Source organism: Scyliorhinus torazame, chromosome 9 (assembly GCF_047496885.1).
Source record: "Scyliorhinus torazame isolate Kashiwa2021f chromosome 9, sScyTor2.1, whole genome shotgun sequence".
NCBI lineage: Eukaryota > Metazoa > Chordata > Chondrichthyes > Carcharhiniformes > Scyliorhinidae > Scyliorhinus > Scyliorhinus torazame.
The window spans coordinates 52762316-52779871 of record NC_092715.1 but is presented as its reverse complement, the minus strand read 5'-3'; the positions used below and the strand labels follow the sequence as shown (position 1 = coordinate 52779871).

Below are 17556 nucleotides of genomic sequence, written 5' to 3'. Positions count from 1 at the left end.
AGGGTGGTAATGAGTCCAGGGGTGGCAATTTTCGGGGTTTCGGAAGACCCGGGAGTCCAGGGGGAGAAAGAGGCAGATGTTCTGGCCTTTGCTTTCCTAATAGCCCGGCGGCAAATACTGCTGGCATGGAGGGACTCAAAACCCCCGAAGACCAAACTATGGCTTTTGGACATGTCAAGTTTTCTGGGTATAGAAAAAAGTAAGTTTGCCTTGAGGGGATCTGTATTGGGGTTCGCCCGAAGGTGGCAACCATTCATCGACAGAATATAATTTATCATAGTATGGAAACCACATGCTTTTGTGTTTCTTATTTCTAGTATGCAGACATGGCAGATAGCAAAACAAAGATTTCAGCTCTTGATTTAAAATAATGTTTTTTTTATGCTTTAACTTTTACAGGTCAGGATCTGAATTCGCCTTGTCGGCTAGGGAACTTGTTCAGCACTTTGAGGTGCAAGGAACTCCAGTTATGGTTGGTAAGTTTGTGATTTCCTTCTTATATATTCCTTTATCTTGAACTTTTGTTCAAATGTGACTGGTAAACTGTAAAATAAGAGATGACTTATTCTGCAGTGTTGCAAATGCCAGGCAAAGACCATCTATTGGCATGTGCAGCCATATGAATGCATATGGTGGGGAAAATGCTGGAGTCAATTATTACGGATGAAATAGCTGAGCATTTGGAAAGCGGGAGCAGGATCAGTCCAAGTCGGCGTGGATTCACTAAAGGGGAATCATGCTTGACAAATCTTCTGGAATTTTTTGAGGATGTGACCAGTAGAGTGGACAAGGGTGAACAAGTGGATGTTGTGTATCTGGACTTTCAAAGGCTTTTGACAAGTTCTCACACAAGAGATTAGTGAGCAAATTTAAAGCTAATGGCATTGGGGATAATGTATTGACATGGATAGAGAACTGGGGCGTCATTCTCCGACCCCCCGCCGGGTTGGAGAATCGCCGGGAGCTGCCGTGAATCCCGCCCCCGCCGGTTGCCGAAGTCTCCGGTACCGGATATTCGGCGGGGGCGGGAATCGGGCCGCACCGGTTGGCGGGCCCCCCCGCTGGATTCTCCGGCCCGGATGGGCCGAAGTCCCGCCGGCGTGGATTAAACCACCTTTTGAACGGCAGGACAAGATGGCGTGGGCGGGCTCCGGGGTCCTGGGGGGGGCGCGGGGCGATCTGACCCCGGGGGGTGCCCCCACGGTGGCCTGGCCCGCGATCGGGGCCCACCGATCCGCGGGCGGGCCTGTGCCGTGGGGGCACTCTTTCCCTTCCGCCTCCGCCACGGTCTCCACCATGGCGGAGGCGGAAGAGACTCCCTCCACTGCGCATGCGTGGGAAACTGTCAGCTGACGCTCCCGCGCATGCGCCGCCCGGAGATGTCATTTCCACGCCAGCTGGCGGGGCAACAAAGGCCGTTTCCGCCAGCTGGCGGGGCGGAAATTCCTCCGGCGCCGGCCTAGCCCCTCAATGTTGGGGCTCGGCCCCCAAAGATGCGGAGCATTCCACGCCTTTGGGGCGGCGCGATGCCCGTCTGATTGGCGCCGTTTTGGGCGCCAGTCGGCGGACATCGCGCCGTTTCAGGAGAATTTCGCCCCTGGTTAGCAGACAGGAAGCAGAGAGTGGGAATAAACGGGTCCTTTCCAGAGTGGCAGGCAGGGTTACCGCAGGGTTCAATGCTGGGACCCCAGCTGTTCCCAATATGCATTAATGATTTGGACGAGGGAATTGCACGCAATATCTCCAAATTGGCAGACGACACTAAGCTGGGTGGCAGTATGTGCTGTGGGGAGGATGCAAAGAGGCAGCAGGGTGACTTGGACAAGCTGGTTGAGTGGGCAAATACTTGGCAAATGCAATATAATGTCGGTAAATGTGAGGTTATCCACTTTGGTGGCAAAACCAGGAAGGCAGATCATTAGCTGAATGGTGGCAGTTTAGGAAAAGGGGAAGTGCGACGAGACATGGGTGTCATGGTGGAACAGTCGCTGAAGGTTGGCATGCAGGTACAGCAAGCAGTGAGGAAAGCTAATGGCATGCTGTTCTTCATAGCGAGAGGATTTGAATATAGGAGTAGGGATGTCTTGCTGCAGTTATACAGGGCCACACCTTGAGTATTGTGTGCAGTTTTGGTCTCCTAATTTGAGGACGGACATTCTTGTTATTGAGGGTGTCCAGCGAAGGTTCACCAGACTAAATCCCGGGATGGCAGGACTGACATATGGAGAAATACTGGATCGACTGGGCTTGTACTCACTGGAGTTTAGAAGAATGAGAGAGGATCGCATAGCAACATATATAATCCTGATGGGACTGGGCAGGCTAGATGCGGGAAGAATGTTCCCGATGTTCAGAACGTCCAGAACTAGGGGTTACAGCTTAAGAATAAGGGATAAGCCATTCAGGACTGAGATGAGGAAGAACCTCTTCTCTCAAGTTGTGAACTTGTGGAATTCTCTACCTCAGAAAATTGTTGGGCCCAGTTTGTTGGATATATTCAAGAGGGAGCTGGATATGGCCCTTGCGGCTAAAGGGATCAAGGGGTATGGAGAGAAAGCTGGGAGTGTGATACTGAATTTGCCGATCAGCCATGATCATATTGAATAGTGCTGCAGGCTCGAAGGGCCAAATAGCCTACTCCTGCATCTATTTTCTCTGTTTCTATATTGATTTTTTCACTTTTGTTCTGACTTTATAAACAGGTGGTGAACCTTTAGCACATACTCTTCTAGGAGTGGCTTGGAATGAAGAAACAGGAGCTGTAAAATTCCTTATCTTGGATGCACACTACTCTGGAGAAGATGACTGGGCCAATATAGTTGAACGGGTATGTGTAGGAAATGCAAGAGGACAAATTATTTCCCTAACTGTAAAATTGACAAGGGGCTTTCTGTTGGAATCAAATTAGGTAATGATGTTATTAAAAAGCTAGGAATAGTAAAATGATTTATCAATTCAAATTTTCATCTCATTGCCTTCAAAGAGATTCCATCTCCGTAACAAGAACTGTTTTCATTTGATTTACACAGCTAATTTTTGCAATACATTTTACACATTTATTGTGGGATGCTCTAAACTTGCATCTGAGCATTACGTTTTGATACTGAGAGATGCTTACTTGAACTTTAACATTCCATTATTTTGTTAAAAAGAAAAAGAAATACAGGGCAAAATTCGCTGTTTGGGAGACTATGGCTAGAATCACCCATTTTGAGGCTATGTGTCTAGTCTTACCATGAAAATGTCAGTGCCGCCTCCGCACCGATGCTCCGCCTGGTGAGGGGCTAGCAGTCGCGCCACGTAAAACCCCCGGCGTTCCCAACAGAAACTGCTGTAGAATTGCAGGGTCCATGGCCGCAATTGTGCACGGTGATGACCTGCAGCGGTCGCGCCGTACAACATGGCGCGGCCACGGACTTCCGGTGGCAGCTATGAAGGAGTAAGTCGCACATTTGGTGGCTCCCGCTCGGGTCAGACTTTTGGACCTTTTCCCCCGATTTTCTACCAGACTTGAACTGTAAAACTGAAGATAGAGGCAATTGTGTCCTGAATTCCCACATCAGTGCATGGAGAGAAGGATTAGAAGTGCTCGTAAAGGCAGAAACAGAAAGACAGAAGGCTTGTGCTGAAGCTGCAGCGGGAGACAGCATGGCGGAGGACCGGACCTCTGGTTTGTCGACCCAGCGGTCAACGGAGCAGCCGATGCAAGTTATTCAGGAAGGCTTTGCTAAGCAGAAAAGGGACTGCTTGGACCCGATAAAAGAGTTGATTGAGCGGCTGGAGCTTAGATTGGACGCCCGAGATCAGGCAATCCCGAAGGTGGAGAAGGCGCTGGCTGAGCAGGAAGAGCATTAAACTGCGGTGGAGTTGGAGGTGGGGATGCTGAGAGACCAGCAGAAGAAGCTCCTGGAGAAGGTGGAGGACCTAGAGAATAGGTCCCACCGGCAGAACTTGAGAATCGTTGGGCTCCTGGAGGGGTCCAAAGGAGCTGACGCTGGGGCATACATCGCAGATATGTTTGAGAAGCTGCTGGGGGATGGGGCATTCTCCCGACCCTTGGAGGTGGACAGGGCTCACAGCACTCACGAGAAAGCCGCGAACGGGAGATCCCCCGAGGGCAATGGTGGTGAGATTCCACAGGTACTTGGATAAGGAACGCATTCTACAGTGGGCCAAGCAGACGCGGAGCTGTAAGTGGGACAATAGTATCCTGCGGGTCTACCAAGACCTGAGTGTGGAGGTGGCCAGAAGAGCAGGCTTCAACCAGATTACGTTGATCCTTTTTAAGAAAAAGGTGAAGTTCGGACTGTTGTATCCGGCCCGTCTCTGGGTCACGTACGAGGAACAGCACTTTTATTTCGAGTCGCCTGAGGACGCGCTGGACTTCGTGAAAAGGAAAGGACTGGTGGTGGACTGAGACCTTTTGAACTTTGCTGCAACGTTCATGTTTTTTTTTTCTTTTTGTTTCTCTGTTCTTTTAAAAAAAAAGTTTCTCGTTTTAGTTTTGTGGAAGCTGTTTGTAATGCCTTCTGTATTGATTTGGGACCAGTGGCAGAGCTGAGTGAGTTAAGGTTTTCATTTGAACTGTTGGGGGATGGAGGTGTGCTTGTTTAGATTTTGGTGTTTTTCTATCGGGCAATTGTGTGGGGATTGTTTGATGTTGGAGTATGTTTGTACGAGCGGGGGGGAGGGTGGGAGACTATTCGGTGCCAGGGATGGGGGCCACCAAGCTAGCTGGGCGGGCTAGCTCACAGAAGCGCAGTGACTGGTGTGCATATGTTCGGTTTATCAAAGGGGTTGGGTTACAGAGTGTTGTTACTAGGGGGGGGGGGGGAAATGTTCTGCTGACGAGGGAGGGACTAGTTCTAAGGGACAGAGAGGAGGTTGGGGGTGGAGGCTGCCTGGGGGCAGGCCGATGGCGGTGCGGAGCATGGGCTGGAGGCGGGCCCAAAAAAGGGGATGGCTGATCGGCGAAGGGGGGGGCAATGAGTTCCCCCAAGTAGGCTGATCACCTGGAATGTTTGAGGGTTAAATGCGCCAGTCAATAGGGCACGTGTGTTCGCGCATCTTAGGGGACTGAAGGCGGACGTGGTAATGTTGCAGGAGGCGCACCTTAGAGTAACTGACCAGATTAGATTGAAGAAAGGCTGGGTCAGTCAGGTCTTTCACTCGGGACTGGATTCAAAGACTAGAGGAGTCGCGATCCTGATCAATAAGCGGGTGGTGTTTGAAGCAGGTAGAATAGTCTCGGATGTGGGAGGTCGGTATATTATGGTCAGTGGGAAACTGGAGGGGGTGCAGGTGGTATTAGTAAATGTGCATGTGCCAAATTGGGATGATGTGGAATTTATAAAGAGGATGCTGAGGATGCTCCCAGGTTGGTCATGGGAGGGGACTTCAACACAGTTATTGACCCTGGCTTGGACCGGTCAAGCTCAAAAACGGGCAGGGTGCCAGCAATGGCAAAGGAACTAAAAGGGTTCATGGAGCAGATTGGGGGGGGAGGTTGGATCCATGGAGATTTGGGCAGCCGAGGGTGAAGGAGTTCTCCTTCTACTTAAACGTGCATAAAGTGTACTCCCGGATCGATTTCTTCATTTTGAGCAGGGCCTTACTGGCAGGGCTGGTGGACACGGGATACTCGGCGATCACAATCTCAGACCATGCTCCGCACTGGGTTGACCTGCAGGTTAGTAAAGACAGTAACCAGCGCCCGCACTGGAGGTTAGATGTGGGACTTTTGGCTGACGAAGGGGTGTGCAAGCAGCTGAGGAAATGTATTCAGAACTACCTGCAGGTCAACGACACGGGGGAAATTTCAGCAGCGGTGGTCTGGGAAGCACTGAAGGCGATGGTCAGAGGGGAGCTGATCTTGATACGGGCCCACAGGGAGAAGGTGGACAGGGCAAAGTCGGACCGACTAGTAAAGGAGATACTACAGATCGATAGGTATGCGGAGACCCCAGAGGCAGGGCTTTAAGGGAACGGCGGAGGCTACAGGCAGAGTTTGGCTTGTTAACCACAGGGAGGGCGGTGGAGCAGCTGAGAAAGGCGAGGGTGGCGATCTATGAGTATGTAGAGAAGGCCAGCAGAATGCTTGCACAGCAGCTTAGAAAGAGGGAGGCAGCCAGGGAGACAGGCAAAGTAAATGACGGAGATGGGAACCTGGTTGGAGATTCATCAGAGGTGAATAAGGCGTTTAGAGATTTCTACAGTAGGCTGTATAGGTCGGAACCCCCTATGGGGCCGGAGGGGATGAGGCACTTCTTGGGGGCTGCATTTCCCAAAGATGGACGGGTAGCTGGTAGAAGGGCTGGGGGCCCCGATCGGGTTGGAAGAGATAGTGGAGGGTCTGAAGGCCATGCAGGCGGGTAAAGCCTCGGGGCCGGACGGGTACCCAGTGGAGTTTAATAAAAGGTTCTCTGGGATATTGGGGCCGGTGTTGATGAGGATGTTCAATGAGGCAAGAGAAAGAGGGGTGTCACAGGCCACGATTTCGCTGATTCTGAAGCGGGACAAGAACCCGGAGCTGTGTGGGTCCTACAGGCCGATATCCCTGTTGAATGTGGACGCCAAACTGCTGGCCAAAAGTTTGTCCTCCAGGATTGAGGATTGTGTTCCGGACATTATTAGGGAGAACCAGACGGGTTTGTTAAGGGTAGGCAGTTGGTGGCCAATGTAAGAAGGTTGTTAAATGTGATCATGATGCCCCCGGAAGGTAGGGAGGTGGAAATAGTGATCGCAATGGATGCAGAAAAGACTTTTGATCGGATAGAATGGGATTATCTGTGGGAGGTACTGGGACGGTTCGGATTTGGGCGGGGCTTTATTGACTGGGTCAGGTTGCTGTATCAGCTCCTGTGGCAAGTCTACGGAAGAATAGGACAACATCGGACTATTTTAGACTGCACCGGGGGGACAAGACAGGGATGCCCCTCTCCCCACTGTTGTTTGCGCTAGCAATAGAGCCGTTGGCAATTGCTCTGAGAGCCTCAAGGGGCTAGTCCGGGGGGAGGGGGAGGGGAGTCTCGCTCCAACACTAAGGGCATTCAAATGGTCATTGGATAGACATATGGACGATAATGGAATAGTGTAGATGGGCTTTAGAGGCCTGTACTGCGCTGTAATGTTCTATGTTCTATGCAGACGACTTGCTTCTGTATGTATCGGACCCATTAGAGGGGTTGGAAGAAATCATAATGATTCTAGGGGAATTTGGCTGGTTTTCGGGGTATAAGCTAAATATGGGGAAAAGTGAGATGTTTGCAGTCCAGGCGAGGGGACAGGAGAGGCGATTGGGGGAGCTGCCGTTTAGATTAGTAGGGGGAAGCTTTAGGTAGCTAGGCATTCAAGTGGCGTGGGAATGGGACCGGCTGCATAAATTAAATCCGGCCCGGCTAGTAGACCAAATGATGGACGATTTTTGGAGATGGGACACTCTCCCGTTGTCATTAGCTGGGAGGGTGCAGATGGTGAAGATGACGGTCCTCCCGAGATTCCTGTTCGTGTTTCAATGTCTCCCCATCTTTATTCCCCGGTCCTTTTTTAAAAGGGTCAACAAAGTGATCTCTGGCTTTGGGCGGGCAAGACCCCGCGGGTAAGGAAGGTAATGCTTGAGCGGAGTCGGGGAGAGGGTGGGCTGGCGCTGCCAAATTTTAGTAACTTATTGGGCGGCGAATATAGCTATGATCAGGAAGTGGGGGAGGGGTCGGCATAGGATCGTATGGAGGCGGCTTCATGCAGGGGCACCAGTTTGGGGGCGTTGATAACTGAGCCTCTGCCGTTCCTGCCAGCACGGTACTCCACCAGCCTTGTGGTGGTGGCGGCCCTGAGAATCGGGGGCAATGGAGGAGACATGTGGGAGCAGAGTTGCGCATCGGTCCGGTCCCCAATCTGTAATAATCACCGGTTTGCCCCGGGAAGTATGGATAGGGGGTTCCGGATATGGCGGAGAGCAGGGATTGAGAGGATGGGGGATATGTTTCTAGAAGGGAGCTTTCCGAGTATGAGGGCGCTGGAGGAGAAATTTAGGTTGGCGAGGTGAAGCAAATTCAGGTATTTGCAGGTGCGAGACTTCCTATGTAAACAGGTGTCAACCTTCCCGCTCTTACCACAAAGGGGGATTCAGGACAGGGTAGTTTCCAGAGGGTGGGTAGGAGAAGGGAGCGTCTCGGACATTTACAAGGAACTTATGGGGTCAGAGGAGACGCAGACCGAGGAGCTGAAGCGCAAGTGGGAGGAGAGATAGAGGATGGTCTATGGGCGGACGCGTTGAGAAGAGTCAACGCGTCCGCAACATGTGCCAGGCTTAGCCTGATAAAATTTTAGGTCGTTCACCATGCTCACATGACAGTGGCCCGGATGAGAAGATGCTTTGGGGTGGAAGACAGGTGTGCAAAATGTGCGGGAGGACCAGCGAACCATGTCCACATGTTTTGGGCATGTCCGAAGCTTAGGGGATTTTGGCAGGGCTTTGCAGATGTCATGTCCACGGTGTTAAAAACAAGGGTGGCGCTGAGTCCAGGGGTGGCGATTTTCGGGGTGTCGAAAGACCTGGGAATCCAGGAGGAGAAAGAGGCAGATGTTCTGGCCTTTGCTTCCCTGGTAGCCGGGAGACGGATACTATTAGCTTGGAGGGACTCAAAGCCCCCAAGTCGGCGACCTGGCTATCGGACATGGCTAGTTTTCTCTGTTTGGAGAAAATCAAGTTCGCCTTGAGAGGGTCACTGTTCGGGTTCGCCCGGAGGTGGCAACCGTTCGTCGACTTCTTTGCAGAAAATTAAGGGGGGGGGGGGGGGGGTGGGGGGGGTTAGTTTAGCTTAGAGTAGGGTGTTAATAAAGGTGGGACCTGGAAGGGAGGGAGATGGCTTTTGCACTATGTTTATAGTTTCACGTACATTGTCCCATATCGACCCCTCCCCCACTACCCAATTCCTTACCATGGCTATATTTGTTGCCCAGTAATAATTCATTAAGTTTGCCAAGGTCAGCCCACCCCACCTCACGTCCCCGCTCCAGCAACACCTTCTTCCCCGTGGGGCTTTTACACCCACACAAACCCTAAGATCAATGTATTGATCTTCCTAAAGAAGGCCTTTGAGTTAAAAATTGGAAGGTTCTGGAACACAAAAAGAAACCTTGGGAGTACCATCATCTTCACGGACTACACTCGCCTCGCCAATGACATCGGGAACATGTCCCACCTCTCAATAGCCCCCTTCCTTTGCTCCACCAGCCGGGCCAAATTCAATTTATGTAATTGCTCCCATCCTCATGCCACCTGGATGCCCAGATACCTGAAATTCATCCTCACTCCCTCGAACGGCAGCTCACGAAGCCTCACCCCCCCCCCCCCCCCCCCCCTCGCCTGGATCAGGAAGACCTCACTCTTCCCCATGTTTAAAACTGGCCGAATTTCACCTAAGTGCCCATGATCCCTCCAATGCTTTCCAATATGTAGAGCAAAAGGTCACCCGCGTAGAGCGAGACCCTATGTTCCACCCCTCCCCACACAATCCCTTTCCAACCCCTTGACACACTAAGCGCCATTGCCAGTGGCTTTATTGCCAAGGAAAAGAGTAATGGGGAGAGGGGGCACACCTTGTCCTTCTTCAAGATTAAAGATATTGAGGCCTGCGATAACATAGGGAGGAGCTCCCCCTTCCCGGTCACCTTGGAGAACCTTTCTCCAACAACCGACAAAAGAAAGAATACAGGAAAAAACAGAAAAAGCACCCATCTCCTCAGACCTCCACAGTTCAACGTCCTCCTTCTCCTTCCAGTCCATTGTCTCTTAAAAACTCCATTGCCGACTTCCGGTTGTAGCTATGAGGAGCTAAGTCGCACGTTCAGCAGCTCCAGCTAAAAACTGACTTTTGGGCTCTTTTTAGGGCCCGTAACGGCGCTTGTTTGACGTTTCCCAGTGTGGGAAGGGGACAGCAACATTCCCCCGATAGTGTATGGATTGGACCAGGAGTGGGGCGATTTAAAAAAGTGGCATTGAAGCAAAGAAAGGTGCGAGGGAGGGCGAGGGAGGAGGAACAAGATGACGGCGGGTGGAGACCAGGCAGCGTGGAGGCCGTGGGCGCAAGAGCAGCAGGAGCTTCTCCAGTGCTGTTTTAAGGAACTGAAAGCAGAGCTGCTGGAGCCGATGAAGGCTTCAATCGATAAGCTGCTGGAGACCCAGACGGCCCAAGGGGTGGCGATCCGCGAGGTCCGGCAGAAGGTCTCAGAGAACGAGGACGAGATCCTGGGCCTGCTCCACAAGAAATGGCGAGGTTCGAGGAGATGGAGAACCGGTCGAGGTGGAAAAACCTGCGGATCCTAGGTCTCCCGGAGGGGCTGGAGGGCTCGGACGTGGGGGCCTACGTGGTCACCATGCTGAATTCGCTGATGGGAGCGGGGGCCTTTCAGGGGCCCTTGGAGCTGGAGGGGGCTCACCGAGTGCTGGTGAGGAGGCCCAAGCCCAGCGAGCCGCCGCGGGCGGTGCTGATGCGGTTCCACCGGTTTGCTGATCGAGAGTGTGTGTTAAGGTGAGCCAAGAAGGAGCGGAGCAGCAGGTGGGAGAACGCAGAGGTCCGGATCTACCAGGATTGGACCGCGGAGGTGGAGAAGAAGAGGGCCGGTTACAACCGGGCGAAGGCAGTGCTGCACAGAAAGAGGGTGAAGTTCGGTATGCTGCAGCCGGTGTGTCTGTGGGTCACCTATAAGGAACGATGCCATTATTTTGAGTCCCCAGAGGAGGCGTGGGCCTTTGTTCAGGCCAAAAAACTGGACTCAGACTAAGGGTCGGGGACAAGGGGTCGCGGTGGAGGGATGGTTGGGGATTGTTGGGTTGTGTTTCGAGGGGGGGTTCTTTCTTTTTTGGTGGTTGATTGGGCATTGCCGGGGAGGTCGGGGCGGGGGTCTGCCGCTGTGGGGAACGGGTTGTGCACGGGCACGTGGCTGGCCTAGGAAGGGATATGGCTAGTCGGCGGGGGTGAGGGGTGAGTAGCCCCCTGATCCGGCTGATAACCTAGAATGTAAGGGGACTGAATGGGCCGGTCAAGCGGGCCCAGGTGGTCGTGCATCTGAAGGGGCTGAAGGCGGATGTGGCCATGCTTCAGGAGACGCACCTGAGGGTGGCGGATCAGGTAAGGTTGAGAAAGGGGTGGGTGGGGCAGGTGTTTTCATTCGGGTTTGGATGCAAAAATTCGGGGGGTGGCGATCTTGGTGGGGAAGAGAGTGTCGTTCGAGGCGCGAGCATTGTGGCAGACAATGGTGGTAGATATGTGATGGTAAGTGGCAAGCTGCAGGGGGAGCTGGTGGTGTTGGTCAATGTATATGCCCCGAATTGGGACGATGCAGCGTATGCTGGGCCGGATTCCGGACCTGGAGACAGGGGCCCTGATAATGGGGGGGGGATTTCAACACTGTGCTGGACCCGGCATTGGATCGCTCTAGGTCTAGGACGGGCAGGAGGCCATCGGCGGCCAAGGTGCTGAGGGGGTTCATGGACCAGATGGGAGGGGTGGACCCATGGAGGTTTGCGAGGCCGGGGGCCAGGGAATTTTCATTCTTCTCCCATGTCGACAAGGCCTACTCCCGGATTGACTTTTTTGTCATGAACAGGACGCTGATTCCGAGGGTGGAGGATACGGAGTACTCGGCGATAGCCATTTCTGATCATGCTCCGCACTGGGTGGACCTCGAGTTGGGGGAGGACAGGGACCAGCACCCGCTGTGGTGCCTAGAGGTGGGGTTGCTGGCGGACGAGGAGGTGAGCGGGCGTGTCCGGAAGTGTATAGAGAGGTACCTGGAGGCTAATGACAATGGGGAGGTGCAAGTAGGGGTGGTCTGGGAGGCGCTGAAGGCGGTGGTCAGAGGAGAGCTGATCTCCATTAGGACACACAAGGAGAGGGGGGAGAGGAGAGAGAGGGAGAGGTTGGTGGGAGAGATGGTGAGAGTGGATAGGAGGTACGCGGAGGCCCCGGAGGAGGGATTGCTAAGGGAGCAGCATAGCCTCCAGGCTGAGTTTGATTTGTTGACCATCGGGATGGAGGAAGGCGCAGGGGGCGGTATATGAGTACGGAGAAAAGGCGAGCCGGATGCTGGCGCACCAGCTTCGGAAGCGAGAGGCAGATCGGGGGAGTTAGGGATGGAGGAGGGAGCACAGTGTGAAGTGCGGTGGGTATCAATGGGGTCTTCAGGGACTTCTACGAGTAACTGTACCGGTCTGAGCCCCCATTGGAAGAGGGAGGGATGGGTCGCTTCCTGGACCGGCTGAGGTTTCCGAGGGTAGAGGAGGGGCAGGTAGCGGGGTTGGGGGCGTCGGTTTGGTTGGAGGAGTTGGTCAAAGGGATAGGGAACATGCAGGCGGGGAAGGCACCTGGGCCGGATGGGTCCGCTGTTGGTAAGGACCTTCAATGAGGCAATGGGAGGGGGGGCTCGGCCACCGACGATGTCTAGGGCGCTGATTTCCCTGATCCCCTACAGTGTGGGTCATATAGGCCGATCTCACTTTTAAATGTAGATGCAAAGTTGCTGGCAAAGATTTTGGTCATGAGGATAGAGGTCTGTGTGCTGCAACGAGGATCAGGCGGGGTTCGTGAAAGGGAAGCAGTTGAATACTAATGTAAGGAGGCTCTTGAATGTTATAATGATGCCGGCGATGGAAGGGGAGGCGGAGATAGTGGCGGCGATGGATGCGGAGAAGGCCTTTGATAGGGTGGAGTGGGGGTACCTGTGGGAGGTGTTGAAAAGGTTCGGGTTTGGGGAGGAGTTCGTCAGGTGGGTGAGGCTGCTGTATGAAGCCCCGGTGGCGAGTGTGGCCACGAACAGAATGTCAAGAGTATTTCCTGCTACACCGGGGGACGAGGCAGGGGTGTCCCCTGTCCCCCCTGCTCTTTGCGCTGGCGATTGAACCCCTGGCCATGGTGTTGGGAGTCGAGGAACTGGAGGGGGCTGGTGCGGGGTGGGGAGCAGCATCGGGTGTCGCTCTATGCGGATGATTTGCTGCTATATGTGGCGGACCCGGTGGGGGGAATGCCGGAGGTGATGAAGATCCTTAGGGAGTTTGGAGATTTCTCCGGGTACAAGCTTAATATGGGGAAGAGCGAGTTGTTCATACTTCGTACCCGGGGGACCAGGAGAGGGGAATTGGTGAGCTCCCGCTAAAAGGGCGGAGTGGAGTTTCAGGTACCTAGGGGTCCAGGTGGCTAGGAGGTGGGGGGCCTTACATAAGCTTAACTTCACAAGGCTGGTGGAGCAGATGGAGGAGGAGTTTAAGAGGTGGGACGTGCTGCCACTCTCCCTGGCGGGCAGGGTGCAGTCAGTTAAAATGACGGTGCTCCCGAGGTTTTTGTTCCTGTTCCAATGCCTCCCCATCCTGATCCCTAGGGCCTTCTTCAGGAGGGTTAACAGGAGCGTTATGGGGTTTGTGTGGGCGCAGAAGACCCCGAGGGTGAGAAGGTTGTTCCTGGAGCGGTGCAGGGATGGGGGCGGGGGTTGGCGCTGCCTAACCTCTGTGGGTATTATTGGGCCGCCAACGTGGCGATGGTGCGTAAGTGGGTGATGGAGGGGGATGAGGCGGCATGGAAGAGGCTGGAGATGGCATCCTGTGTGGGCACGAGCCTGGAGGCACTGGTGACGGCGCCGCTGCCGCTTCCTCCAACGAGATATACCATGAGCCCGGTGGCGGCGGCAACCCTCAAAAGTTGGGGGCAATGGAGATGTCACAGGGGGGAGGTGAGGGCCTCGGTGTGGTCCCCGATTTGGGGGAACCACCGGTTTGTCCCGGGGAGGATGGACGGAGGGTTTCTGAGCTGGCGCAATATAGGTATTAGAAGGATGGGGGACCTATTTATGGACTGGAAGTTTGCGAGCCTGGGTGAGCTGGAGGAGAAGTTTGGGCTCCCCCCCCCCCCGGGGAACACCTTCAGATATATGCAGGTAAAGAGCGTTTGTTCGGCGGCAGGTGGTGGGTTTCCCACTGTTGCCGCCACGCGGGGTCCAGGACAGGGTGCTGTCGGGGGTGTGGGTTGGAGAGGGGAGGATCTCGGCAACGTATCAGGTGATGCAGGAGGAGGAGGCCTCGGTGGAGGAGCTAAAGGGTAAGTGGGAGGAGGAGTTGAGTGAGGAGATTGACGAGGGGATGTGGGCGGATGCCCTGGGGAGGGTGAACTCTTCCTCCTCTTGCGCGAGGCTCAGCCTCATACAATTTAAGGTGCTGCATAAGGCTCACATGACCGGGGCAAGGATAAGCCGGTTCTTTGGGTGCGAGGACAGGTGTGTTAGATGCTCAGGGAGCCCAGCAAATGACACCCACATGTTCTGGGCTTGCCCAGCACTGGAGGACTTTTGGAAGGGTGTAGCGAGGACGGTGTCCAGGGTGGTAGGTTCCAGGGTCAAGCCGGGCTGGGGGCTCGCAATATTTGGGGTGGCAGAAGAGCCGGGAGTGCAGGATGCGAAAGAGGCCGGTATTCTGGCCTTTGCGTCCCTGGTAGCCTGGCTCGGGGGAGGGGGGGGGGGGGGGGTTGGTTCGTTTTTCTTGAGTGGGTGTGTATTTTTGCCTTTGTGTTGATGAAGGCTGTTAATTTATTATTTATGTATATTGGGGGGGGGGGGGGTGTTCTCTTTCTGTATTTTGTTGTTGATATTTGAATTAAAAAAAAATTTTTTTTAAAACTCCATTGCCGAGACTTCCGATTGCGGCCATGCCTGGGTAAGTCGCACGTTCGGCAGCTCCCGCCATGAACGGACCTTTGGGCCCTTTTAAGGAGCCCCAGCGGCACTTGGACGACGATTCCCGGTGTGGGAAGGCAGCAGTGAGGTTCCCCCAGCACTGTATGGAGTGGACCAGGAGCGGAGCGGTGAAAAAAGTGGCACTGGAAAAGAGAGGAGAGCGAGGGCGGAAAAGCAAGATGGCGGCAGGTGGAGACCAGGCAGCGTGGGCTCAGTGGTCGCGGGAGCAGCAGGAGTTTCTGAAAAACTGCTTTGCGGAGTTGAAGGCGGAGATGTTGGCCCCTATGAAGACGTCGATCGAGAGGCTGGTGGAGACCCAGAGGGCGCAGGGGACGCCGATTAAGGAGGTGCAGCAGAAAGCCTCTGATAACGAGGATGAGATCCTGGGCCTGGCAGTGAAAGTGGAGGCGCACGAAACGCTGCACAAAAAATGGCAGGAGAAGTTCGAGGACCTGGACAACAGGTCGAGGAGGAAGAATCTGCAGATTCTGGGTCTCCCTGAAGGTGTGGAGGGGTCGGATGTCGGGGCGTACGTGGCTACGATGCTGGGCACGCTGATGGGCGCGGGGAGCCTTTCCGAGGCCCCTGGTGCTGGATGGGGCACACAGAGTCCTGGCAAGGAAGCCGAGGGTGAAAGAGCCGCCGAGGGCTGTGGTGGTGAGGTTTCACCATTTCACCGACAGGGAGTGTGTCCTGAGGTGGGCAAAGAAGGAGCGAAGTAGCAGGTGGGAGAACGCTGAAATCCGATCTACCAGGACTAGAGTGCAGAACTGGCCAAGAAGAGGGCAGGATTCAACCGGGCCAAGGCGGTTCTCCATCGAAAAGGGGTGAAGTTTGGGCTATTGCAGCCAGCGCGGCTGTGGATCACGCATCAGGACCGACACCACTATTTTGATATGCCGGACGAGGCGTGGACCTTCATCCAAAATGAAAGGCTGGACTCGAATTAGTGGTTTGCGGCAGGTTATGGGGATGCTGGGGAGTGGGAAGGGGCGATTTGATTTGATGTGTGTGCTTTCTGGGTATGTGTATTGATTTGGGAGGGGCTGTTCCCCACGTTTGAAGGTGGGAGTGGGGGCCGGAGGTCCTGGGTCTTTGGGGATCAGGGAGAGGCTGCAGGCGAAAGGAGCTGCGCCACAGGGGGCGGGGGCGGCCCAGGCAGGGAACACGGGCTTTTTCCTGCACAGAAGGCCCGACGCGGGGGGGGGGGGGCATGGCCCGACGCAGAGGGCGGTACCGTGTGGGAGCTCGCACTGGTTTGTAGGGGGAGTGGGGGGGGGGAGACTTTGAGGGGGAATTCAATCGGGGGGTCATCGGCAGAGACGGGAGCTGCCGGGGTCAGCAGGAGTCAGACGTACGGGAGTGGAATGGTGGGTGCAGGGGGCTAGGCAATTGCCTGGCCGGGGGAGAGTTCTGGGTTGCTGCTGTACTGACTGAGGGGGAGCTGGTGGTAAGAGGGAGAGTTGGGGCGGGGAGCCCCCGTATGGTGGGCTGGAGAGTGCGGGAGACGTAGGCACATGGCTGGCCTAAGAAAGGAGATGGCGGGGGAGGGGGGGGGGTCGCGGCGCGGGTAGTCCCCCGATCCGGCTGATCACGTGAGAGGCCTGAATGGGCCGGTCAAGACTGCCCGGGTGTTTGCGCACTTAAAGGGACTGAAGGCAGACGTCGCTGTGTTGCAGGAGACGCACCTGAAGGTGGCGGATCAGATCAGGCTGAGAAAGAGATGGGTGGGGCAGGTCTTTCACTCTGGGCTGGATGCGAAGAACAGGGGGGTCGCAATCCTGGTGAGCAAGCGGGTGACTTTCAAGGCGGTGAGTATTGTGGCGGTTATAAGGGGGGCCGTTATGTGATGGTGAGTGGAAGGCTGCAGGGGGCCCGGGTGGTGCTGGTGAATGTATATGCCCCGAATTGGGACGATGCAGGGTTCATGAAGAGCATGCTGAGCCGGATCCCGGATCTGGAGGCAGGGAACCTGATAATGGGGGGGACTTCAATCCGGTACTGGACCCGGCACTGGATCGATCTAGGTCGAGGTCGGGCAGGAGGCCAGCTGCGGCCAAGGTTCTGAGGGGGTTTATGGATCAGATGGGGGGAGTGGACCCGTGGAGGTTTGCCAGGCCAGCGGCGAGAGAGTTCTCCTTCTTTTCCCATGTGCACATAGCCTATTCACGGATAGACTTCTTCATGGTGAGTAGATCCCAAGAGTGGAGGGGACGGAGTACTCGGCCATAGCGATTTCGGACCACGCCCCGCACTGGGTGGAGCTGGAGTTGGGGGAGGAGAGGGGCCAGCTCCCACTGTGGCGCATGGATGTGGGACTGCTGGCGGATGAGAAGGCCTGTGGGCGGGTCCGAGGGTGCATTCAAAGGTACATAGAGGCCAATGATAATGGGGAGGTACAGATGAGTGTGGTCTGGGAGGCGCTGAAGGCGGTGATCAGGGGAGAGCTAATCCCAATCAGGGCTCACAGGGAGAAGATGGAGAGGGAGAGATTGGTGGGGGAGATACTGAGGGTGGATAGGAGATACGCGGAATCCCCTGAAGAGGGGCTGCTGAAGGAGCGCCGGAGCTTCCAAACGGAGTTTGATTTGCTGACTACGGGGAAAGCTGAGGCCCAGTGGAGGATGGTGCAGGGGGCAGCGTACGAGTATGGGGAGAAGGCGAGTCGGATGCTGGCGCATCAGCTACGTAGGAAGGAGGCGGCTAGGGAAATTGGAGGAACCAGGGACAGAGGGGGGAACACGGTGCGGAGTCCAGCCAAAATACATGAGGTCTTTAGGGATTTTTACATGGCAGGGAACCTGTACAAGTCAGAACCCCCGGAGGGGGGGGAGG

At 54.9% G+C, this 17556-nt stretch overlaps 1 protein-coding gene across 3 annotated transcripts in view; it reads left to right on the top strand.

The window, feature by feature from the left end:
- The window catches only part of LOC140429203 (ufm1-specific protease 2-like), a 121301-nt gene that overhangs the window by 95365 nt on the left and 8380 nt on the right, over positions 1-17556 (top strand). For all 3 annotated transcript variants that reach the window (XM_072515891.1, XM_072515892.1, XM_072515893.1), the window contains 2 exons: positions 400-476; positions 2703-2827. In XM_072515891.1, coding sequence (XP_072371992.1) covers positions 400-476; positions 2703-2827 — 202 coding nt within the window. The remainder of the gene's footprint in view (positions 1-399; positions 477-2702; positions 2828-17556) is intronic.